We start from the raw sequence: 25,957 nt of genomic DNA on the forward strand, positions 1-25,957 counted from the left end.
CCTGGGTACGCCTTACAATCCAGTATCTGATTTCGGAATCTCTGTCTGACCATGATGTAATCTAATTGAAATCTTCCCGTATCTCCCGGCCTTTTCCAAGTATACTTCCTCCTCTTGTGATTCTTGAATAGGGTATTTGCTATTACTAGCTGAAACTTGTTACAGAACTCAATTAGTCTTTCTCCTATTTCATTCCTTGTCCCAAGCCCATATTCTCCTGTAACCTTTTCTTCTACTCCTTCCCCTACAACTGCATTCCAGTCGCCCACGACTATTAGATTTTCGTCCCCCTTTACATACTGCATTACCCTTTCAATAGCCTCATACACTTTCTCTATCTGTTCATCTTCAGCTTGCGACGTCGGCATGTATACCTGAACTATCGTTGTCGGTGTTGGTCTGCTGTCAATTCTGATTAGAACAACCCGCTCACTGAACTGTTCACAGTAACACACCCTCTGCCCTACCTTCCTATTCATAACGAATCCTACACCTGTTATATCATTTTCTGCTGCTGTTGATATTACCCGATACTCATCTGAGCAGAAATCCTTGTCTTCCTTCCACTTCACTTCACTGACCCCTACTATATCTAGATTGAGCCTTTGCATTTCCCTTTTCAGATTTTCTGGTTTCCCTACCACGTTCAAGCTTCTGACATTCCACGCCCCGACTCGTAGAACGTTATCCTTTCGTAGATTATTCAGTCTTTGTCTCATGATAACCTCCCCCTTGGCAGTCCCCTCCCGGAGATCCGAATGGGGGATGTGATGTCTCTTGCAGCGGTCTCTCCACGATATTTTCAGAAATTTTATAAAATATATAACTCAGTACATATCTCTTCTTATCTTACTGATTATCAATGCAAAGTAGTTTCAAGCCCAATTATTCCTTGGAGCGTCCATTTACTCCATGGAATAGCTTCTCTGCTATCTATGTTTTCTCTTATGAAAAGAAGAGGAACTTCTTGCCGATTAGTCGTGAAAGAAGAAAATATATGTACGTATTGTTGAGCGAGTCGCCATCTTGATGAGATTCTGTATGAGAAGGAATTTAATACATGAACTAAACTAAAGTAAGTGTGTTCGCGTATTATTTAACGGATTATTATTATTGACAGTGTCTGCTTACTACGTTGTGTTGCACGGGATCAGTGGGGAACGTCTGATTTACACTGGACGAACCTGCCGTTTTGAATGCTCAAGATATCCAGTTACTTCAAATAAATAGGCTAACACGGTCTTACCAGCAGATCTCCGGTCTTCCCCATGTGATCACCGAAAGTTAATAATTATTACAAATGTTTCCAGGAGATCGACTGACAATTTTCGTCGCACCGAGACTTCGAAATTGCTTCACTGCCTTATTGGAATCTAAGTTAAGCTTAATTTAATCAGGACAGAACAGTATTGAACTGTGTGAATGTGATAAGTCTGCTTTGTTAATGAAAATTCCCTTAATATACGCATGTTTTTACTATCCTGATCAGTGAAGCTAAATCAGGCCGGTGTGAGAGAGGTTCTTTAAATTTTAGAAATATTAAAGGGACTATTCCGGAATCTTTTGCCAATGGAGAGATCATCATGACACTTCTTCAATTACAGGCCACATGTCCTGTGGATACACATTACGTGTCTTTAATGCAGTGGTTTCCATTGCCTTCTGCATTCTCATGCCTTTAGGGGCAATTTCCCACCCCTAGGACAAGAGAGTGCCCTGAACCTCTATCCGCTCCTCCGCCCTCTTTGACAAGGCCGTTGGCAGAATGAGGCTGACTTCTTATGCCGGAAGTCTTCGGCCGCCAATGCTGATTATTTATCAAAATTTAGGCAGTGGCGGGGATCGAACTGAAGATTATGAATCAAAGACGCTACCCCTAGACCACGGGTGCCGTAGCATTTATGTGAAAAGATTATGGCCACACGACGGGAATTAACAGACTTTGAATGTAGAATGGTATTTGGACCTAGACACGTGGGACATTCATTCTGTTTCGGAAATCTTTAGGGAATTCTGAGATACATAATGTCAAGAGTGTGCCGAGAATACGAAATTTCAAGGATTATCACTCAGTACGGACAACGCAGCGGCCGACGGCCGTCACTTAACGACCCGACGCAGCGGCATTTGCGTATCTCGACGAGTTTGCGAACAGACAAGTAACACTGAATGAAATAGCCGCAGAAATCAATGTGGGACTTACGGATAATATAACCATTAAGACAGTGAGGTGGACTTCGGCATTAATGGGCTGTCAGCAGACGACTAACCCAGGTGCCTTTGCCAGCAGCTCGACATCACCTGCAGCACCTCTCCTGGGCTCTTGACAATATCAGTTGGTCCCTAGACGACTGGAAAACCAGTTCCTGGTCAGATGAGTCCCGTTTTCAATTGGCAAAAGCCGATGATATGGTTCGAGGGTGGCACAGGCCCCACGAAGCCACGGATCCAAGTTGTCAACAAGTCACTGTACAAGTTGGCGGTGGCTCCATAATGGTGTGGGCTGTGTTCAATGGGATGGACTGTGTCCTGTGATCCAACCGAACCGATCTTTGACTGGAAATGGTTATGTTTGGCTACTTGCAGACAGTTTACAGCCCTTCGCGCATATCATGTTCCCAAACAATGACTGAATTTTGATTGATTTGAAGAACGTTCAGAACAACGAAATTATTTGACCAACCAGGTCGCCCAACATGAATTCCATCATATATTTATGGACTTAATCGAAAGGTTAGTTTATGCACAAGATCCAGCACCGGCAACACATTTGCAATTACATATAGTTTTCAATAACGTTCTGTTAGACACTAGGGAATAGCATGAAAATAAATTTAAAATGGTGATACAGATATGGTTGAAAGAAAAATTATATTACAACACATGAATTTATATACAATGAAAAAAAATGATAATCTTATGCCTTGAAAGGGATTGTGAGCAAACAAAAATGTAACTTAGGCTTACAACCTAATTTATGTAATTGTTGTGAACAATTTCTGTGTAAGAGTATTTAAGGTGTCTCTCTCTCTCTCTCTCTCTCTCTCTCTCTCTCTCTCTCTCTCTTTGTGTGTGTGTGTGTGTGTGTGTGTGTGTGTGTTTGTTCACAATCAGATTTGTAACAAGAGGTTATGATTTTTTACGCAACATAGTTGTTTACAGGTAACTAAAATCAGTTTCAGTTACTGTCAGCAGTGATGATAGGAATTGGCATCTCATGTCATGGTTTGTGACAGAGAATAAACAGGTTGATGTGCAATACCTCACTTGTCAATTGAGTCCTGGTGAACAGTCGTACCGTCTAGAGCCACCACCTTGCTTTAGCGTTCAAAAGCCACTGCTCACTACTTGTCACAGGTTAAAAAGATTAGCTTGGGTGTAAGAAACCTGTTTGGATGCTGGAAGTATGGAAAAGATAGTCTGAACTGATGATTTGCTTTACACATTGTTACACAACATGGCAGGGTACAAGTAGGTAAGAAATGGCATTAGGTGATCCACTAGGCTAGCCAACAGAGCAGTTTTCAGGAAGGCAGTGGAAGTATTTTTGTGTGGGGGATATTTACATCAGATGAAATAAGATGCCTGATATGTCGACCAGCGTCTTATCATTTTCACTGACTAGTGATGTAGGAACCTATTGCCATATCAGGTACATCAATGTTTTTTTCAAATGCAGCAATACACAGTTACATTCTAGAGCTTTGTGCTCCCAGCAAGTCACTTGACCTCACTGCAGTATGAGACCCCACTGAGTAATATGTGTATGCCTCGGACACAGCTCCAACATTTGCAGTGGCAGTTAAGCTTGCAGTGCCTTGTGGATACTATGCCATCAGGGTAAAATGAAGGGTGTCTGTAATTCAATAGCTAATGAGTGTAAATCTCATGGGTCATGTTATGTGAGATCATGTATTAATAACTAACTTTATTTGAGGGAAACAGCAATTAATTGGTTGATCAAATATTAAAATAAATAATATATTAGATATATGCTTTTTATTTTGTGGATAAAATTAACTATTACCTTTGAAATTTGGTTCCAAAACATCAGCAATAGCTATTCTTACCTTCAAGATAAACAGCTTTGATTTAACAACTGAGAAAGAGTGGTTGCAACAAATACTAACAATATAATACAGTAGAGCTGTAGCCAAGGGCAGACAGACAATGCTTACTTTGTGAAGTTTATGGAATAAATTAATTGAATGTAAAACTGTGGTGAGAAAATAGCGCAAATAAATTTCAGGTTGGGCTAAATTGGGTTGCTGGATCCTCTTATCAGCTCTTGGTAGCATTTTTGAGAAGAAACTATCCAGATTCCTGCTATTAGGTTACAGAACTCATTCATAATAACATTTCTTATGGGCAGAATAGATTTCTTATACCTGACAGACAATTCGTACTTGGAGCTTGCTTTTGTTGTTATTTCAATACAGAGTTTATAACTCTAATAAGTGCTTTAAAATATTAGAAAATATCAAACAATGTTGAATATGAATACCTAACTAACAAATAAATGAAACTAATTTGAAACCAGCTAGTGCAGTTAAAGACAAAAATATAACTACAACAGGAAAATTGTTTTGCTCCACACTTATTAGATTCATTAGTTTCATTAGTTAGTTCAGTTTTGATCGCAAATAATTTTATTTTTTATACTTCACTGTGTGCACCATAAGAAATAAATACATTTGTAATATAGACTGAACTTTTTAATAATAGTGTCAAAATGATCACATCCAACACCTTGCCTTGAAGAGATCATTATTATCAAAGTAACTGAGGACATATGAATACATACATATTAGGTAATCACTGAAATATTATAAATAAGTACAAATGCTTCAATTAAATTACCCATTTGTGTCTTCATGTGACTCCATCCATTCGTGTATATAACTCAGTCCTAACAGCGGATTTACAAAGACAGATTTTGTTCTGTTGATCCATGAAATACACACTGTAAGTATGAGTTATGTCAAAGCCGTCACCTGGCTAGAAATATGCTAACTCTGATACATACAGAGCTTCCTGGGCTAATAGGTCATAGTCCAATAGGTCTTCATATCTATCCTGATATTTTGCCTGGAGATGAGCTGTCCATCTAGCAGTTAGTTTTGGCACCATATTATGTGTTAAGACTCTCCATTTACATCCTCCTCATGACAAATGATTATCCATATTTGTTAAGTGCTCCCATCTGCACCCCTAATGAAAAATTTCAAGCTATGTTTAAGACCTGATTCCTTTTTAAATTGTAGGTCACCCTTTAAGTCACAGTGTTAGGAATTAAGACAAGAACAAGTCACATCCACCAGAACTGTTCCTAGTTAGTCACCATGGCATTCAAACCACCTCTTACATTGCAAGCTGCTTTACCTCTCCTAATCAATTAGAATTCCACATTTCCTGCTGTTCCAGAATTCATAAACCCACTCCATATGTCATTTTAATAATAAAAATAAACCAAAATTATGCATCAGTGCCTGTCTCCACTTAGAAAATGTGAAGTAGAAAATGCTTCTAATGTGGGTATTATTGTAGGTTAATCCCTTACCATAGTCTTGAAAATGAAGTAGTATCCTTTTGCTTACACATTTCAGTTTCATAAAACATATGGTGGAATATGCTAAAGCATTTCCGGCATGTAGCAAAAACAGTTCTAAATTTGTGACTAAGTTATGAATAGTGCTTCAAACACAAGTATTATTTGTTGTATTATGTAGCTTGTAGACCCACAGAAATTGTTTTGCCTTTCTTTTTTGTTGCTTTGTGTTTACTTTGTAGTATCCAAGTGAGAAAATTTGAACAAATTAGTTGTGAAATGACAAAATATGACTGTTAACATTGCCGATAATCTCTGACTGATATAACTGACATGCCATTTTGTTTTTATTTACAGGATATTCGTGAATCGGAGTCTCCATTTGGAGAACATAAAGTTCTATGGATTTGACATGGATTATACATTGGCTGGTGAGTGTTGAATATTATGCAAGTCTTTTAAAGTATAAATAGAACATAATTTTTCACTTTGCGTTGTGGCTTATATTGAACACCTTGGTAGATGGTGCAGTGAATTATTATAAACACCTAAATACAGTTGCAGTAGACTTACTCCTGCAGACAGTGTAAACAAAACTGAAAGACTGCTTTTTAAAATACAGTCCCAAAGGTGGTTGTGAAATCATTCATTTGCTGAAAATTACATACGTTTGGTTATGATATTGTTGCTGATAAATGTGGTATCTTTACAATCAATCAATCAATGACTCGCAACATAATTTCTGATAGAACTAAATCTGCAGTAGTAACACCAATCAACAAGACTGCAGCTCGTGGTCTAGTGGCTAGCATTGCTGCCTCTGGATCATGGGGTCCTGGTTTCGATTCCCAGCCGGGTTGGAGATTTTTCTGCCTGGGGACTGGGTGTTTGTGTTGTCATCATTATCATCATCATCATTTGTGACAGTGGCTCGATTCAACTGTGTAAGATATTGGACTGTGTAAAAATTGGGACCTTTTATGGGAGCTGATGACGACACAGTTGAGCGCCCCTCAAATCGAACATCATCATCGCCCATCTACAAAACTGGAGATACGCAAAACACATCTACTTACTGGGCCATTTGACTTGTTTCAGTGTTTTAAAAACCAGGTGGCCTACTTAACACACTGACTTTCTTTTTCTCAGTGGAAGATGCCATTTGGCTTTCATAAACATAAAAAATTAAGTCTCAATGGAACTAGACAAGGAAAGTGATGGTGTAGGTATATTCTGCGATTTTGGCAAGGCCTGTATTCTGTAATTTTGGCGAGACTTATGATTGTGTGAAACGTAACATTGTTTTTAAAAGAAAGGCATTCCTTATGTGTAGCTAGACTCTTACCTTCATAACAAAAAACAGAGGATCACATTCAGGAAATGCAAATTATGGAGATAAACAAGATGTGGTACTGGAACCAGTTCCATTGTCAGCTTATTTCAACTGTGTAAAGAATTGTAATGTATCCGAGGTATAGGCACATCAAAGGGCCTTTGGATGGTATGGTGGCTTACGTGCCTTGACGATACAGATAGTCATACTGTAGGTGCAACCACGTTAGTGGGGTATCTGTGGAGGGGCCTGACTAATGTAAAGTTCTTGAAAGGGGCAGTAGCCTTTTCAGTGCTTCCAGGGCAAACAATATGAATGAATGATGGCCCTGGCCTTATAACATTAACCAGTAAGGGCCCACAGTGTTGGTAGTTTGAACAACTGAAAGCAAGAGAAAACTACAATTGTTATATTTCCCAAGGACATGCAGTTCTACTGTATGGTTTAATGATCATGGCATCCTCTTGTGTAAAATATTCTTGAGATAAAATAGCCTCCCATTCAGCTCTTTAGGTGGGGACTACTCAGGAGGATGTTGTCATCAGGAAAAATAAACTGGGCATTCTGCAGGTCTGAATATGGAATGTTGGTTGAAAGCAATTATGAATAGTTTAAAGATATTATCCAGCTCATTTAGGGTGATGAAAATTTTTTGTGATACATATATACGTAGAAGTGACCTGGAGACATGGAAAGGATTCAGATAGATAATAGTTAATTTTATAACCAGAATTTAATTCAAAACATTTCCAAGTGCAGATGTGGACTCTGGCCATAATCTGTTGGTTATGAAATGCAGATTAAAACTGAAAAATATTGCACAAAGATAGGTAACAAGGAGATTGCTCTGAAAGAAATTGAAAGCACCACTTATTGAGACCACTCATTGAAAAGCAGGTGCGTTGAGTCATCGAGAGGCATGTACAGAAAAGAAAGAAAACTTTCTAACTCTTATATTTTGTGTGTGTGTGTGTGTGTGTGTGTGTGTGTGTGTGTGTGTGTGTGTGTGTGAGTTTAAAATTAACATTTGGGGAAAGAAAATTAAGGTTCAGAGTAAAGAATAAAAACTTTGTGGTTTGTCAGAGTCATCAGAATGGGCAAAGAACTTGGAGGAGCAGTTGAACGGAATGGATAGTGTCTTGAAAAGAGGTTAAAAGGTGAAAATCAACAAAGGTAACACAATGACCATGGAATGTATTTGAGAAACTCAGGTTATGCTTATGGAATCAGATTAGGGAATGAGCCTTTAAAAGTAGGAGATGAGTTTTGCTATCTGGGCTGAAAGATAAGTAACAATGGCTGAAGTAGAGAAAATATAAAATGCAGATTGCCAATAGTGAGAAAAGCTTGTATAGAAGAAATTGGAGAGGAATTTGTTGTTACCTAACAACCTAGAAGTTTTTTACCTTCACTTCGTCAAAAAAGCACTTCTCAAAAAGAGGTATTTGTTAACACTGAATTTAAATTTAAAAGTTCAGAAGGCTGTTCTGAAGGTATTTGTCTACAGTGTGTCCTTGTATGGAAGTGGGACGTGGAGTATAAGCAGACCAGGCTACAAGAGAGAAGTAGTTTTTGAAATGTGGTCTTAGATGCTGAAGATTTGTTAGATGACGTAACTAATGTGGAGATACTGAACAGAGGTGGTGAGAAAAGAAATTTATGGCACATCTTGATTAAAAGAAGGGACTTATTGATAGGACACATCCTAAGGCAACAAGTTATCATTTTTTTTGGGGGGGGGGGATAAAAATTGTATGGGAAGACCAAGGCTCATCCACAGTAAGCAGCTTCAAATGGATGTAGGTTACAGTAGTTGTGTAGAAATGAAGAGCCTTGCATAAGACATACTAGTGTGGAGACCTGCATCAAACAAGTCTTCAGACGGAAGACAACAACAAGTAATAAAATTTACTGACATACAACCAGTGCTTATTTAAAATTCTGCTCTGTTATGCTTACATACCCCACTTACTGAGACCACTTTAGCCATCTTCCTTACTTTTATTTCTAAACCACAATTAGTAGTTTATAAAAACTGTTAAAAGTTGGTATTTTAAAGTTTTGAAGAGCATTTCACAGCTGTCTATTTCTTTTCTGTTATCTATGGTAATGCTACAGAAAATCAGTCAGTTGCTTTAATGGGTGTTAAATGAAACTTTCCTTACGCTGGTGCATTTTGATGGACTTGAAAAATTAGAGCCTATCCCAGTGTAATAAGTCCTTGTATGGTTCTTGGTTGTAACATAGAATGTTTTCTTATAAACTGTGCAATATTTCAGTGAGACAGCTACTCATCATCTTTAGGTATGACAGTAGTGAGCTTAGTGGCAAGCCAATTTGTAGGCCAGCTCACTAGAAAAGTGACGATGTCTCAAAGAGGGAGAGGCTGCAATGTAATTGCAGGGGAAGTTGATATCCATAGCCCTCTGCCAGAGAAGTAAACTATGAATCCCAAGCTGTCTGATGCAGAGTGCAGGAAGTCTGGTCACCAACCACAGAGCATATTGTGTGCACTAGAGCAAGTTGTTCACATCCAACCTAACTGTCCTGTTTATGAAGTGTGATCCCCCTGGATTCATTACTTTGTGACCAATGGTGTCTTTCATGCTATCAGTGCTGGCTCATACACTTTGCAAAGCAGAGTTCACATGACTCTATTAAGTACCAACAATATTTACTGTAATCAAATGTAACCAATATAATTATGAAGCCAAATTTAATGATTGTAGAGTAATTGCAGAAGGAAAAAAACAGCAACTGAAATTATATGATGAAAAAGACAAAACATGCAAAGAAAGTACTTCTTCACCATGAAAAGAAGGTGCTAAGTCCATCACTTTTTGGCAGGCTTTTTGTCCCTTCTTTGTGGTATTTAGCTTCAGACCTTTCTTTTTGCTTGTCTTGGATTTTGGTTCATTTTGTGATAGATAGGAGCACAAATTTATTGCATTTTGACCATAAAACTGTTTAAGTTCTTTAAAGTCTGCATATTTTTCATAAAATATTGACAGGAGCTTTGAAATTATACCCTTACTTACTTGCAAAACACTCTTGATTTACCTTACAAAAAGTTTCATATTGAAAATCACTCAATAGTTTCCTTTGCTTGATACTCAGGCTCGACATGTCCTTGCAGACCACTCGGAACATTCCAAATCTACTGGCATTCAGGCTCTTTTTTGGTAACTCTACAACTCTGAAGTTTTTTATCACATTCCATCTAAGAGTCTGTCAACAGCCTTGCCGCAGTGGTAACACCGGTTCCCCATCAGATCACCGAAGTTAAGCACTGTCAGACTGGGCTAGCACTTGGATGGGTGACCATCCGGTCTGCTGAGTGCTGTTGGCAAGTGGGGTGCACTCAGCCCTTGTGAGGCAAACTGAGGAGCTGCTTGATTGAGAAAAAGCAGCTCTGATCCCTTAAACTGACATACAGCTGGTAGAGCGGTGTGCTGACCACATGCCCCCCCCCTCCCCCCCATATCTGCATTCAGTGACACGTGTGGGCTGAGGATGATACAGCAGCCGGTCGGTTTCATTGGGCCTTCCAAGGCCTGTTCGGACTGAGCTAGTTAGTACCTAAGAGTGTACCCATATCGCAAGTAATATTTTGGCATTATCTAATCTCGTAATGATATTAACAGCTTAGTGAAGATATAAGAACACTGCATAGGTTTATTCTGTCCTGAGCACAAATCAAAAAAATATTACAGATACCCTTACTTTTTGATCAAGGATTTGACTCACATAATTGTGCAAAAAACTAATAACTTGATTCACTCCTCTGTTTCCCACATCTTCGGTGTAAGCATAATAATTTCATCACTGTTGAGCATTTGATGAGGGTTGAAACTGTAGAATGATAATTGACACTAGTTCAACAAATATCGTTAGTGCTGGCATTTGGCAGGGATAGGTTTTTATTATAGTCTACATATACATCTACATCCATACTCCGCAAGCCACCTGATGGCGTGTGGCTTCATTTTCTGCCATCTTTTTTACTTTCGTGAATAAAATTTAATAGCCTTTACTTGTGAACCTTGTCTCCCATACAAAGTTCTTTAATTTGTAATTTCTAACTATTATTTTTCACAGATATTTTATAAAAGCTTTGCATTCAAACCTTTTAATTCTGCTTGAAATTTGTCAAATGTTGAGCAGCTATCAGTCCGTAAGTACCCAAATGATAAGATGAATTTGTTGTTCAATATTTCCGGTGTAATTGCCTAGGCTTCTGTGGCCAGAATCAGTTGACATAAAAGCTTTTTAAGTATTGACCCACATTGTAATGTAAATGCTATACTGGAGAACCAACATTTTGGCTGTGGTTACGGAGGCATTCTTCTGGGTTGCGGTACTCAGAAAACTTTTATTTCAATTTTCCAGAATGTTTCAAATGCAACAGGGAGTTCAAGGTATTTTTCTTTATATACTATGTGCCATTTTTTTATTGATAGTTCTTCTTGAAGGTAAATTTTGTCTGTCTTGCCCTTAAATGCACCTGTGTTTATAATGGCTGCCGCCTCTTCTTTAGATAGATCCAAGGCCAATTTGCCTTTGGGAGGTGTTCCCTTATCCTGTATACTTCAGTGTATAGTATGCAGTCTGCACTTTGTTATTCTATGCAAAGCAATGCAGGCCTTTTGACAAACAGAAGTTTCACTCATTGTATCATCTTGTTTGTTTCTTACAATGTATCAGAAAGAGCAATCTCTGGTATTAGAATTGTCATACCTTCCACAATCAATCTTCCTCACAGAAATTAAGCTGGTTCAATAGTAAGATTTATTATTCCAGTTACCTAACAAATTAAATTTCTCTTTTGTGGGGTTTGATTTGTTTAAATCACTCAAACACTGAGCACTTGCAGTCACTACCTAGTCATGAGACTTTGCCCTAAGGTACCCACAAACAGTACTCATTCTGCAATAACATTCTCTCTTTTGAGCTGATTGAGTAACGGATGGCTTCTTACCTTCATCTTGTGATGATCCACACATATTAAACATCCAAAGAGGACCACACTACTCTCACACTTCAAACTTAACATGATTGTTATCCGGAAACAGCTCAGAGTAAAAAGCTCAGCCAATCACATTTGCAGTCACAACCTAAGTGACCTAACAGCTGTAATGTGAACTGTGGTAGCAAACCTTGGACTTCCCCATTCTTTCTGTGAGAAGACCAACTTAGAATGTTATTTCCATTACCACTAAGAGTGAAACTCATTGTATCTCAGTGACTTGGCACGTTATTTGAAAGTAATTTTAACTGCCTTGTAGTACCAATGGACTGGTTAGTTGCCCACCCATTGCATGATTTGATTTGCTGGAATTCATTAACAGTACTACGAACAGCTGATCTGCTGCAATGGAAAACAGCTTTGTTTTAATGATTTCCACCCCAAATCTTGTATTATGTCTGCACTTTTGTGTGGATTGATGTATTTATTATATATTGTGTTTGATGTTGTCAGTTGGCCTAACAACAATAAAACTGAAAGTAACCAAATGCACTGAAATGTACAGAATGTATGGAAGAAAATAAAATTTGTGAAGATACAGTGACAGTGGAACCATCAGTAAAAATGAAGGTTTAACCCAGGTCCAGTGGTATGTCCAGACAGCCTAATAGTTATGGTGAATGAATATTATAAGCAAGAAATCCAGGGTAGAGTCGTGGTCTGAATTAGATTTTTAATTGTTGCTGCATATTCATAACATCTACATATACATCTACATGGCAACTCTGCAAATCACACTTAAGTGTCTGGGAGAGGGCTCATTCAACCACCTTCACACTAATTCTCTAATATTCCACTCTCAAACAGTGCACAAAAGGAAAGGACACTTGTATTTTCCCGTTTCAGCTCTGATTTTCTCTATTTTAATATGATGATTTTTTCTCCCTTTGTAGGTCAGTGTCGTCAAAATATTTTCACATTTGGAGGAAAAGGTTGGTGATTGAAATTTCATAAGAAGATCCTGCTGCAATGGAAAACAGCTTTGTTTTAATGATTTCCACCCCAAATCTTGTATTATGTCTGTGACAAACTCTCTCCTGTTTCTCAATAGTACTAAATGTGCTGCCCCTTCTTTGAACTTTCTCAGTGTACTCCACTAATCCTATCTGGTAAGGATCCCACGCCGTACAGCAGTACTTCAAAATAGGATGGACAAGTGTAGTGTAAGCAGTTTCTTTAGTAGATCTGTTGCATCTTCTAAGTGTCCCGCCAATAAAATGTAGTCTGTGGTTCACCTTCCCTACAACATATTCTATGTGTTCTTGCCAATTTCAGTTGTTTGTAATTGTTGTTCCTAGGTATTTAGTGGAATTTACATCCTTTAGATTTGATTGATTTTCATACTTTCCATTGTTTAGGGTCAAGTGCCAATTTTTGCACCATTACAGATATCTTATCTTAATTGTTTTGCAATTGTTTTTTATCTTCTGATGACTTTACTAGATGATAAATAACAGCATGATCTGCAAACAATCTAAGACGGCTGCTCAGATTGCCTCCTAACTAGATTTATGAAGATAAGGAACAACAGAGGGCCTATACCACTATCTTGGGGAATCTCAGAAATCACTTCTGTTTTATTTGATAACTTTCCATGAATTACTATGAACTGTGACTGACAGGAAATCATGAATCCAGTCACATAACTAATATGATATTCCATAAGCACCTAATTTGATTTCAAGCCACTTGTATGGTATGGTATCAAAAACCTTCTGGAAATGAAATTATTATATAAAAGCAGATAATATTATAATTGTAATAGTTTTAGTGTTATAAAATTACAAGGAGGGAAAATGGCTGGCTAGTACTTATCTTCTCGTAAGATGGGCCCCTCTCAACCAGATGTCTGGGTGACCTGGACCTCCTTCCAAAACTAACCCAACCTATCTATCCCTTATTCCTCCTTGAGGTAGGAACTAACAGTTCTGAAAGCTAGAATGGATCTCCTTTCATATGTTTCTATTGGTAGTACATAGAATATTGCTTCATGAAGGTTAGCGCTAATCAGCCATTCTGTTTTCTTGTAATTTTTTAGTGTTGTAAAGTGAATTTGGCTTTTGATAATTTTGGTGTTGGTAGACCTTTATTACACCAGACAATGTCAAACACATTCTACAATAATTAAGTCAATCTATATCAAAGTACTGTGTGTGTGTGTGTGTGTGTGTGTGTGTGTGTGTGTGTGTGTGTGTGTGTGTGTGTTTATTACCCAAATTGTGAGAATATTCTTGTTAAGATAATTATTCACATCTTTTTTTTTTTTTCAGAGTACAAATCTCCACAGTATGAGAGATTAGGATTTAATTTAGTAAAAGAACGACTTGTCTCTCTTGGATATCCTCAAGAAATACGAGAGTTTGTCTATGATCCATCTTTCCCCATAAGGTAAAAAGATGAGTGTGTACATGTTTCTGTGTGTATTCTGTCTGCAAATGAAAACTCAAAGGAACAGTAGAATGTTATTTGATTTTTATTGATTCCAGAAATCTTGGTGTGTTTGTGCACGTAGATATAGGCAGGTCACATTTAAGTTACATGCATAAATAAATATATACATTTTGATTCAGTTGCATACAGGCATAAATATAGACATTTTTAAGATTTACACTCATATAAATTATATGTTCATAGATAATCATCATTCTTACAATATGTTCACACACAGTCATCAGATAAAAATTACAGAGTAATGCCTGTATACATTATTTACATTATATTGTCACATGTGCAGATAAGTCATAACAAGGAACCAACAGTTAGATCTATTAAGTGAGGCAAACAAGTCAGGTGAAAGTGAAATAGTAACACACATATTAAGGTATATAACTGAAATCATCTAACACAAAAGTGTTGTGTAGAAAACTCTGCACCATTTCATACTGTGTTAAATTTATTGGCTTATTTCTTTCAGAGGACTTTGGTTTGATACACTTTATGGGAATCTTCTAAAAGTTGATGCATATGGGAACATATTGGTTTGTGTTCATGGATTTAATTTCCTGAAACAGTAAGTATTTATGCGAAATATTGAAATTAATGTCATGCATGGCTTCCAAAAGGAATAAAAATTTCTAAATTTCCATATTTTCTAAATCTTTTGCTAAAAAGAAAATACATTGTTAATTACATAAAAAGGAATAACGTTGCTTTAATCATATTAAGAATTTCATTAAGAGTACTACAGTGGAACTTCAGTTTTACATTCTCTCCTTTTAAGTTTTTCATGATTCTACACCATAAATTCATAGCTCCTATGTAAAACCCATAAGATGAATGCTAAAAATTCGCTGATTTTACATTTCTTCCTAATGAGGTTTACCTCAGTTCTAAGGTCTTACTCAATGTCTCACTTGACTTCACCCCGTATTTCTTCCTATTGACATTTGATGTGACAGAATGAGTTATAAGTGGCAGTTCACACCATGGGTGATGGGGGAATTAAGGGAATATTTTAGGCCATGGTGGAGAGAGGAGACGTGAGAGGAAATGTGACGGAATTCACAATCGGTGTTGCCAGCACAACTTGCAACAGTCAGCTTCACCGCCCAATTATGATACAACTATTGTTAGGTTGCAGCAGTAATGGAAAAACAAGACAGTCGACATGAAGTGTTCCGGTCCAAGCCCATACATGATGAACTGGCCCAACCATTACCTTTTCTTGTGCAACTTATGTCTCTGTCTCATCTTTTTGCATGCATTTCCAATTTACCGTATTGAGCAACAATATCAATTGTCAACCTTTAAATTCAAACACTGAGTCTCAAAGAATATACTTGGTCATAATCAAGGAAACGTCGCCCATTTCTGGCTAGTGAACTCTTGTTGGCTAGCAACTTGTTAAGCCACCCAATAGCCAACGCAGCCACCACACCACACCAATTCATGAAAATGAGTTTGCCTAATGGATTTGTGGAGAGGGGTAGTGGCCCTTCAGCGACGGGAGTGCAGGTAGGGGTGAAAGCATTTTGTGAAATGCTGAAAATATACTTTACGTACATATGATGTGCTGTGACAGAAATGCCACATTGAAAAAGAACAAGGGTTTTGCAGTAGCACAATGATGTGCTGTGACAGGAATGTCACATGGAAATAGAACAAGGGTTTTGCAGTAGCACATTTTAAAGAGTTTTGTGTTCAAAACTGACATGATACAGTTGCAACAACTACGAGGGGCATTTGAAAAGTCCATGCAAAAATAAAAAATACTTACGTGTATTGCGTAAACATTTTTCGACATAGTCTCATTTTAGTCTTATACACTTCGTCCAACGCTGTTCTAATTTGTTGATCCCTTCCAAATAATAGGAATTGTCCAAGTCTGCAAAATAGCTATTAGTTGCCGCAATCACCTCCTCATTTGAATAAAATCTTTGTCCCACCAGCCATTTCTTCAAATTGGGGAACAGATAGTAGTTTGAGGGAGCCAAGTCTGGAGAACAGGGGGAATGAGAAACGAGCTGAAATCATATTTCCATTAATTTTGTGACCACAAGTGCTGAGGAGTGTGCTGGTGCATTGTCGTGATCGAAAAGGACATTTTTGCGGTCCAATTGCTGGCGTTTTTTTTGCAGCTCGGTTTTCAAACTGTCCAACAACGATGAATAATATTCACCTGTAATAGTTTTACCCTTTTCCAGATAGTCGATGAGGATTATCCCTTGCAAATCCCAAAAGACAGTCACCATAACCTTTCCGGCCAAAGGAATGGTCTTCGCCTTTTTCGGTGCAGATTCTCCCTTGGTAACCCATTGTTTAGATTGTTGTTTGGTCTCAGGAGTATAGTAATGTATCCACGTTTCATACACAGTGACGAAACGACGCTTAAAAGTCCTGCAGATTCTTCCTGAACACTTGCAAACCATCCTTGTGACACTTCACGCGATTCCATTTTTGGTCAAGTGTGAGCAATTGCGGAACCCATTTGCGGATAGCTTTCTCATGTCCAAATGTTTATGCAAAATATTTATTCGAGAAGCCCACAGCACTAGCAATCTCACGCACCTTAACTCTTCTGTCATCCATCACCGTAACATGGATTTTATCAATTATTTCTGGAGTCGTAACCTCCCCAGGGCGTCCAGAAAGTTCAGCATTACTTGTGCCCATATAGCCACTCCAAGAATTTTGAAACCACTTATAAACTGTTCTAATCGAAGGTGCAGAGTCACTGTAATGTTTATCAAGCTTCTCTTTAGTCTCCTGAGGCTTTTTGCCTTTCATAAAGTAATGTTTAATCACACATGAAATTCTTATTCATCCATTTTTTGACAATCGCTTGATTTCCTTGATTCACATGAATGTCAAACAGAAAGAAATTGACCAATATGGCTGAAACTTGGTGTGCGTTCTTTCCAAAGATGCTACTAACTAAACATGACCTTGATAAGTGCCGGTGGTGCCATCTCTCAGACTTTGCATGGACTTTTCAAACACCCCTCGTACATCATCTACTCGTGTATTTGCACCGCACACACAACACACTGTAGATTGTGAAGATTGGCACCAATGACAGAGCATGATGCAAAACTGTAGCACCTGAGCTTTCTTTCAAATTTACACTTTGCACAGTGTACAGAAATTCACTTAGCTGACTTCTAACAAGCTTGTAACATCAATTGGGGAAGTAAACTCAATTTTTTCACATCTGTGTTTCTGTCATCAAGCCTAAAATAGCACTAACAGTGGTGAGTATATATGAAGTGTGGCCTGCAAGAAAAGCATTAAACAATAACAGCAATGCTGACAAAGTATGTTGTTAAGCAGATGTCTGCATTTGTGCTGGTGGTTTAACCACATAACTGCTGCGATGTTTTTGGTTTAATTCAACATGTTCATCAGTTTTTACTTTTTTCTGGGTGAGCACAAAGGATGATCTCTCAAAAACACATGTTATGAATATATAATTTGTGGTCACAGCATGTTGGAAAACAGCTCTATTACCTTGTACCCAAATACCATTTTCAAGTTTTTGATGAATTTTTACTTTCTGCTACACATCTGTGATTTTTTAAGAACTAATGAAATTCATTATGACAAATAAATATATAAACGTTGTATTGTACATTTAATTTCCTTCACTTAGACAGATTTCATACAAAGCATTGGAGAAAATTGCGATTTTTAATCATATGTGCTAGTTACATGTGTTTTTGCTCATATTTTGTGGGGTTTTAACATTTTCCTCAATTTTGTGTTTTTTATGCCAGGACCACAAGAAAACAAAAAATATGGGTTTCGCTGTATTGTCATTAGTGTTACTGCACTTATACATTTACGTTACTGCCTTTGTTCAGTCGTTCATTATAATACTCGTGTACTTTTCATCTACATTCTGTACAATGCGCGGTAAAAAAAGTGAAGCACCAAGAAGGGGAGGAGGAAATGAAATGAAACTTTGTAGGTCCAGAGAGTATGTGATATTATTTCAGTGATACCAAATTAAGTCAAATTTTCAAAGAATTTCGCAATATGAGCCCACTTATCGTTGTATGACATTGCACCACCTCTGGCCTGGATGTTTGCTCTGATTCGGTTGTGATGAGTGTCATAAAGCCATTGGATCCTCTTCTGAGACAAAGTGGCTCACAATGCTGTAATTGGTTTTTCATAAACTAGATACTGGCACTGGGACAGAGTTGCTGGCTAAGCTAGTCCCACACATTTTCTATCAGCCTCAAATCTAGGGGTCTCACTGGCCATGGGAGTACCTCAACATCACATAAACAGTTCATAGACACACCTCCCTTGTGTGAACAAGCATTGTGTTGTTGAAAACTTTCACTGTCATATTGTCTCATGAGAGGTTACACACGAGGACGCAGGAGGCTTTTGTGCTTCCAAAGTTCCCTCAGTCACTACCAGCCTTGACCTAGAATCATAGCCAATGCCTTCCCACTACTTGACACCAGGAGTAACACCATTGGTGTGTCTCAAAAACATTGGGAAAATGAGACGTCTTCCCAGTTCACTGACATATTTGCTGACAATGGTCATTGGGATGGTGCAGAACTGCAATTCATCCCTGAACATAATGTGACACCATTAATCAGCAGTTCATGATTCCCAGTTGTGGCATAATTCCAAATGCAGCCATTTGTGGTGTGGTGTTAATGATGGGCTACATATGGGACAGTAATTCCCTAATCTGGCTGCTGCTAATCTTTGACCAATGGCACAGAATATTGCAGGGGTTCCATTACTTGTTGATTTGAAGGGGTTATGATATGCTTGGTACACAGTATGTTGATGCTCCCTTGTGTGATCAGACTTATTCAACTTGAACTTTGACGACAAATATGCCTGATCATGTTCCCATACAGTCCTTCATCAGACTACTGTCACATCTGAATGCTCCACAAATGTAGATGTTGCACAGTCTGATCAACTGGCCAAATAGAGACCCACAATGACAGCCCTTTCAAACTCTTGTCAGGTACTGGTAATGCTGTCTCACTGAGTATGCAGCATCTCTGTGCGCTTCACAGTGATCTCGCAACATCTGCCTCCGTTCATGCCCCTTATATACCTCACCAGGCCTGGTAACATCAGACATGAACAACACTAATGCACTGTGGTGGCCATTCTACTTGTCACCGGGAATTGCAACTCTTAATCATCTACATACCCACCAGTGCTGTATAAGTGACATCTGACGACATCATATGGGTGTTCTGCCCTTTTTTTTTTTTTCAACCTGTGTCAGCTCGCTTCTCATGTCTGTGTTCACAAATTTCTTTTTTCTTTTTTGTATGTGACTGTTAAAGCTCCACACTTTTTTTTTCATACAGTTTCCTTAATTTTATATGGAATGTCAGATTTTCAGCTTTACTTCTGAGTCAGGAAATTTCACATTTTTCATTCAGACTTATACTAGATTTCATATTTTGTAGACAGAATAGTATGCATTATATTTAAATAGTTACTGCCAGTATTAAATTTAAATGGAAAGGAAATCAGCAATCATATGTGATTCAGTCTGTACTTTATTGCAGATCTACATTTCAGTCATAGTATAGCTATCATGAGTGCTATAATATATAAGAAACACTAAGGAATCAGACACTGAATGGTAACAAACAAAGTTTATATCACAGTTATACAGACCTGGAGACTCCATAATAAATGACATACCATTTGAAGTGAGTCAAATAGCATCAACAGGCCAGTAAATGCACTGGTTATTACATGTACCTGACTTAATTCAGACTGAGGCTGCTGTTTAGAGACCTATACAACCAGCCGCAGTATATGTCGTAGAGGAACAGTGCCCTCTATGTCAAAGAAATATATGTGAGACTAGCAATCCAAACAGTTTTGTATTAAAATAAGAGTAGACAAAGTACAATTATAATAGAATAACAGTTTTGCATTAAACAAATGACAAGGTAAAGTAAGATCAATATAATGACTTAGTAGATTTAAGACTGTGTGGAATGTAGTGAAATGAGAGACAGGATAACCAGCCACCGAACTGGATAATATCACTACTGAACTGAACGAAAGAACTATAAATGATGAGTCACAGGTAGCATTTATATTTAATAATCATTTCTAAAATACAGTAGAAAGCATAGGGACAAACAGTTCAAAAGAAAAATTTCAGCATTCTGAAATTAAGAAAATTATACGTTCTCTCAAAAATAAAAGCCCATCTGACTTTGATGATGTTTCCAACAGAGTACTGATGATTCATTCCCATGTAATAAACCCAGTCGTATCTGAATTATGTACTGCAACACTAACTCAAGGCATTTTTCCAAAGAGACTGAAATATACAATTTTTAAAATCCTCTTTAAGTAAGATTGTAAGAGAGATGTCAATAACTACCAACCTGTTTTACTGATGATGTGTTTTAGAACAGTGTACATTATTTAGGTGATGTATTTTAGAACAGTATATCACTTTAGCAACAATAATATCCTCAGCAGATTACAGTTTATGTTTCAGAAGAGTTGCCTGTATCGAGAATGCCACTTACTCACTCACCAAATTTTACCAGCATTAAATAATTAATGCCATTGTACTTTCTGCGACCTACCTAAAGCATTTGACTATGTGAATCATGATATTCTCCTAGATGAACTGAAGTTTTATGTGCTTGATGGTATATCCAACAAATGGATAATGTCATATCTAACCAAAAGAATGCAGAAAGTTGCACTTAGTAATTAAACCAATATAGCCCGGGGATGTAATTCTGACTAGAGAAAAATCATGTATAGTGTTTCTCAAGACTCAATCTTACTTTCACTATTGTTCCTCACATATGTAGATGATCTTCCGTCTAATGTATATGAAGCAGAATTAGTTCTTTTTGCAGATGACGCTAGTATTATCAATCCAAGCGTACAGACAGACACAGAAGAAATGATAAAAAGTATTGTTAGAAGTATCATTGACTGGTTTTCTGTGAGTGGATTCACCTTCAATTTTAAAAAGACATAACATATTCAGTTTAGCACATCTAGAGGTACTACACGAATCATAAGTTTAACAGATAATGAGAAAATAATAGATGGGATGGAAACCTCAAAATTCTTAGGTGCCCATACGTATGAGAATTTAAACTGGAAAAAGAACATTTTGGAACCCCTAAGACAACTTAGTTCAGCCACATCTGCACTTGGAGTCTCGGGGAGAGAAAAATCAGTGAGTTGGCATATGTTGAATATTTCAATTCAGTATGTCATAAGGGATAATATTCTGGGATAACTCATCTTTAAGAATGAAAGTCTTCATTGCTTAAAAGTGCTGTCAAAATAATATGTGGTGCTCACCCATGATCATCTTGTAGACATCTATTTAAGGAGTTGGGCATTTTGACTACTTATTGCTTCACAGTATACTTATTCCCTCATGAAGTTTGTTGTAAATGATCCACTACAGTTATGTACATAATTACAATACCAGAAGGAAGAATTATGTTCATTACTCCACATTAAGGTTGTCTTTGGCACTAAAAGGGGTGCACAATGCTGCAAAAAAAATTTTGATTACTTGCCCAGTCATACAAAATTTCTGACAAACATCAGAGTAAAATTTGGAAACAAACAAAAAGTTTCTCCTTGACAACTCCTTCTGTTCTGTAGAAGAATTTTAATTATTGTAATATGTAAAAGGTGGAGGGCAGGAATTACTAACTCACGTCTGTAAATAAAATAAAATAATTATAAATATTCAGCATGTAGCCATATTCACAAATTAACTTGTGGTTTGAATGCAAAATGACTCATTTCACATCATTACGATTTATTGTACAAAATGATCCAGGGAACATGGACTAACTAACTAACTGACTAACCCACAGGTGCTGTTGTGAAACATGTCAAAATTTTTTAAAAACTTAAAACAATGATTAAAGCTTCATGTAGGCACTGATGATAGATATACTGTAGCTGAAATCTAGACCTGCAATAAAGTACAGGTTGACTTTAGACTCATTGCTGACTTCCTTCCTGTTCAAATTACATACAGTCACTGTGCACAATGGTTATAAGGAAATCCAAACTGATAATTAAATTTAAATATGCAAATCCTTATGGAATAAGTTTTCTCACAGTTACACAGGAATACGTAAAGTTTGTAGTGAATGCTTGGTGAGAAGATGTCTTCTATTGCTACTACAATAATTCTTTTGGATATCATGTGACTTACATGCAGTAACATGCGCTGTGAGTGAATTGTTTGTCTTGCAGTCCAGTATTAATTTGGATGTTCTATGAGTTACTTGTAATGTTTGTCTTATTTTAATAACAATTTTTGGACATCTTAAATGAAGATAATGTTTAGTATCACTGGTTTTTTAAATTTAATTTTGATTTTTAATTAACTATGCCACACACAATGACTCATCCCAGAACAATTATGATAAAATCAAGTTAATCATACAGCACGGTTTTTGCTCAGCACTGAAAAAAGAAATTAAGTTTTGTGATTGCGATCTGCTGATTTAAAAAAAATATTGTGAATTGTGCTTTATTTGTCTCATAACATACATAATTTAAATCATTTGATGCAGTTACAGGAGACATTTCAAAATTGCGGTAAAATTTCACCTTAAACAAAGAACAGTTGATGTTAACTAACAGCATCATAATAATAATACAATTTTGTTTATGTAAATACAATAAAATCTAACGCTGAATTATCCCTTGCTCAAATTATTATTTCATCCTCTATGAATGCACCTTATTGAATGTGCATAATGGAATTTTTGGTGTTGTCATCTTGTTGCTCACTCTGAGTCAGACACTGCAGCTGTCTGTTGTTCTGCGGGAGTTATTTGATTTTCTTCCTACCACCCATATCTGGGAGGCGTTCCCCAATCCGCCACCTGGGGACATGCTCTGTAGGGGTTTCAGACTCGGTGGCTGATATCACATGTGGAATGCAACGGGAAGCTACCACATTACTATTCCCAAGGCGTACTTGACATGGTCCTCTATGTGCAAAATAGTGATTCCAGAGGTAAAACATCCCCTCAATCCGATCTCCGGGAGGGGAGTACATCGAGGCTAATTGAAAGTGTAAAGATAAAGAAAAAGAAAAGGAAAGAGGAAAAGTTAAGGGTTGGTACATGGAATGTTCACACCCTCTTACAATCCGGCAAATTGGAAAATGTGAAAGAAGGACGGAGCACAACAATATAGATATTCTTGGAATGTGCAAGGTGAGATGGGGAGGCGATGGTGGGTTACAGAGTGATGACTACAAACTATTTTATTCAGACAAGGAAAAAAATGGAATGAATGGAATAGCTATCATGATAAAGAAGGTAAAAACCATGATAACAAAGGTGGAATACATAAACAGCAGATTGATGATGCTGAGGTTGAAAGGTCACAAGAAAGGTGTAGTTCTGATACAGGTCTACATGCCAACCACCAAACACAGCGACAATGAGACTGAGGAGTGCTGCAGCAGAATTGAATCACTGATTGAGAGAGAGAAGAAAAAGGCGTGCATCATCGTAATGGGAGATTGGAATGTGATGGGTGGCGAAGGGAAAGACGGAGATGTGGTTCGAAAGTTTGGATTCAGTGACAGGAACAAAAGAGGTGTGAGAATGGTAAGATTTTGTAAGGAAAACTCATTGGTAGTTGTAAACATGCTTTTTGAACATCATAAAAGAAGACGGTATGCATGGACATCAAATATAGACAATAGCAGATACCAGATCAATTACATACTAATACAGAGTAGATTCCGGACATGCATGAGAAATACCAAGGCTTATCCAGGAGCAGATTTTGGTTGTAGCAGATGTGCAGGTTAGATTGAAAAGAATGTTGCTAGGTAAAGTGAGAACAAAATTTAACGTGGATACTCTAAAAGAAGAAGGAGTAACTAAAAAGCTTTAAAAAGAGTTGTGAGACAAGTGGAAAATTGGAGAAAAGACAGAAGGCATAAATGAATAGTGGAACCAGTTCAGAGACACCCTGAAAGCAACCAGTAAAGATGTTCTTGGTATGGTGAAGTGCAAGCGGAGAAGTAAACTGTGGGTTACAGATGACATGATCTTGAAGATGGAAGAAAGGAGAAAATGGAAAAACACACAAAATGATGAAGGAAAACGGCAGTATAGAAGACTGAATAATGAGCTGAGAAGAGTAACTCTGATCAGGCCAGGATAAAAATGGACGAGAGAAATATCCTCAGAAATTGAGACACTGGAGAAAGAGGGCAAGTATGAAAAGGTGTATCAAGTAGCCAAGGAAATAGTATTTCAAGGAAGGAAGAACAAAACTAATATGGAGATAGAAGGAGAAAATGGAACCCTTTTAAGTTTCCCACACACTGTTCAGAATAGTTGGAAAGGATATATTGAAACTCTCTATGAAGCAGATCAAAGACCTTCCAATCTGCAGATTGAGAAGGAAGAATCAATAAATGAAGATGAAAAAGGAGATTTTACCCTAGATTCAGAGGTAAATAACACATTGGGGAACTTAAAAATAAGAAAGTGCGTGGTGTAGATGGCATTTGAGCAATGGTCAGAAGACTTTCTCGTAAGTATAATAGTTCCAATCCCAAAGACAAATAGTCCCAAAAATGTGACGACCACAGGACAATTAGCCTAATATCGCAGGCAGCAAAGGTAGTTCTTCGAATTCTGAATAGCAGGCTGTATGGAACTCTGGAGAAAACACTTGGTGAAGAACAATATGGTTCCATAAGGGGAAAGGGAACACAAGATGCCATTGGACTTCTAAGAACCATCGGCGAAAGATACATAGAAAAGAGCAAAGAAGCGTATGCTGTGTACATAGACCTTTAATAGACTGCAGCGGGATAAGCTGTTATATATCTCGAAAAAGGATTGGAATGACTCCTTACCCTCTCCCTTAAAACCCACATCCTTTCGTCTTTCCCTCTCCTTCCCTCTTTCCTGATGAGGCAACAGTTTATTGCGAAAGCTTGAATTTTGTGTGTTTGTTTGTGTGTCTATCGACGTGCCAGCGCTTTCGTTTGGTAAGTCACATCATCTTTGTTTTTAGATATATTTTTCCCACGTGGAATGTTTACCTATTAATATATATATTTCCTGATGAAGCAACCGTTTGTTGCGAAAGCTTGAATTTTGAGTGTATGTTTGTGTGTCTATCGACCTGCCAGCACTTTCGTTTGGTAAGTCACATCACCTTTGTTTTTATATATATATATATATATATATATATATATATATATATATATATATATATATATATATATATATATATATATATATATAAAAAACAAAGGTGATGTGACTTACCAAACGAAAGTGCTGGCAGGTCGATAGACACACAAACATACACTCAAAATTCAAGCTTTCGCAACAAACGGTTGCTTCATCAGGAAAGAGGGAAAGGCGAAAGTATGTGGGTTTTAAGGGAGAGGGTAAGGAGTCATTCCAATCCCGCGAGTGGAAAGACGTACCTTAGGGGGAAAAAAAGGACAGGTATACACTCGCGCACACACACACATGTCCATCCGCACATACACAGACACAAGCAGACATGAAATGTCCTTTCGTCTTTCCCTCTCCTTCCCTCTTTCCTTATG

The 25,957-nt window shown here is 37.5% G+C and overlaps 1 protein-coding gene and 1 pseudogene across 3 annotated transcripts in view; both read left to right on the top strand.

Moving 5' to 3' along the window:
- Positions 1 to 25,957, top strand: part of LOC126413160 (cytosolic purine 5'-nucleotidase) — a 465,386-nt gene that overhangs the window by 341,722 nt on the left and 97,707 nt on the right. For all 3 annotated transcript variants that reach the window (XM_050083065.1, XM_050083058.1, XM_050083072.1), the window contains exons 2-4: positions 5,906 to 5,979; positions 14,178 to 14,295; positions 14,822 to 14,917. In XM_050083065.1, the coding sequence (XP_049939022.1) occupies positions 5,906 to 5,979; positions 14,178 to 14,295; positions 14,822 to 14,917 (288 nt within the window). The remainder of the gene's footprint in view (positions 1 to 5,905; positions 5,980 to 14,177; positions 14,296 to 14,821; positions 14,918 to 25,957) is intronic.
- Positions 10,112 to 10,230, top strand: LOC126425115 (5S ribosomal RNA; annotated as a pseudogene).

This window comes from Schistocerca serialis, chromosome 1 (genome assembly GCF_023864345.2).
Source record: "Schistocerca serialis cubense isolate TAMUIC-IGC-003099 chromosome 1, iqSchSeri2.2, whole genome shotgun sequence".
Lineage (NCBI taxonomy): Eukaryota > Metazoa > Arthropoda > Insecta > Orthoptera > Acrididae > Schistocerca > Schistocerca serialis.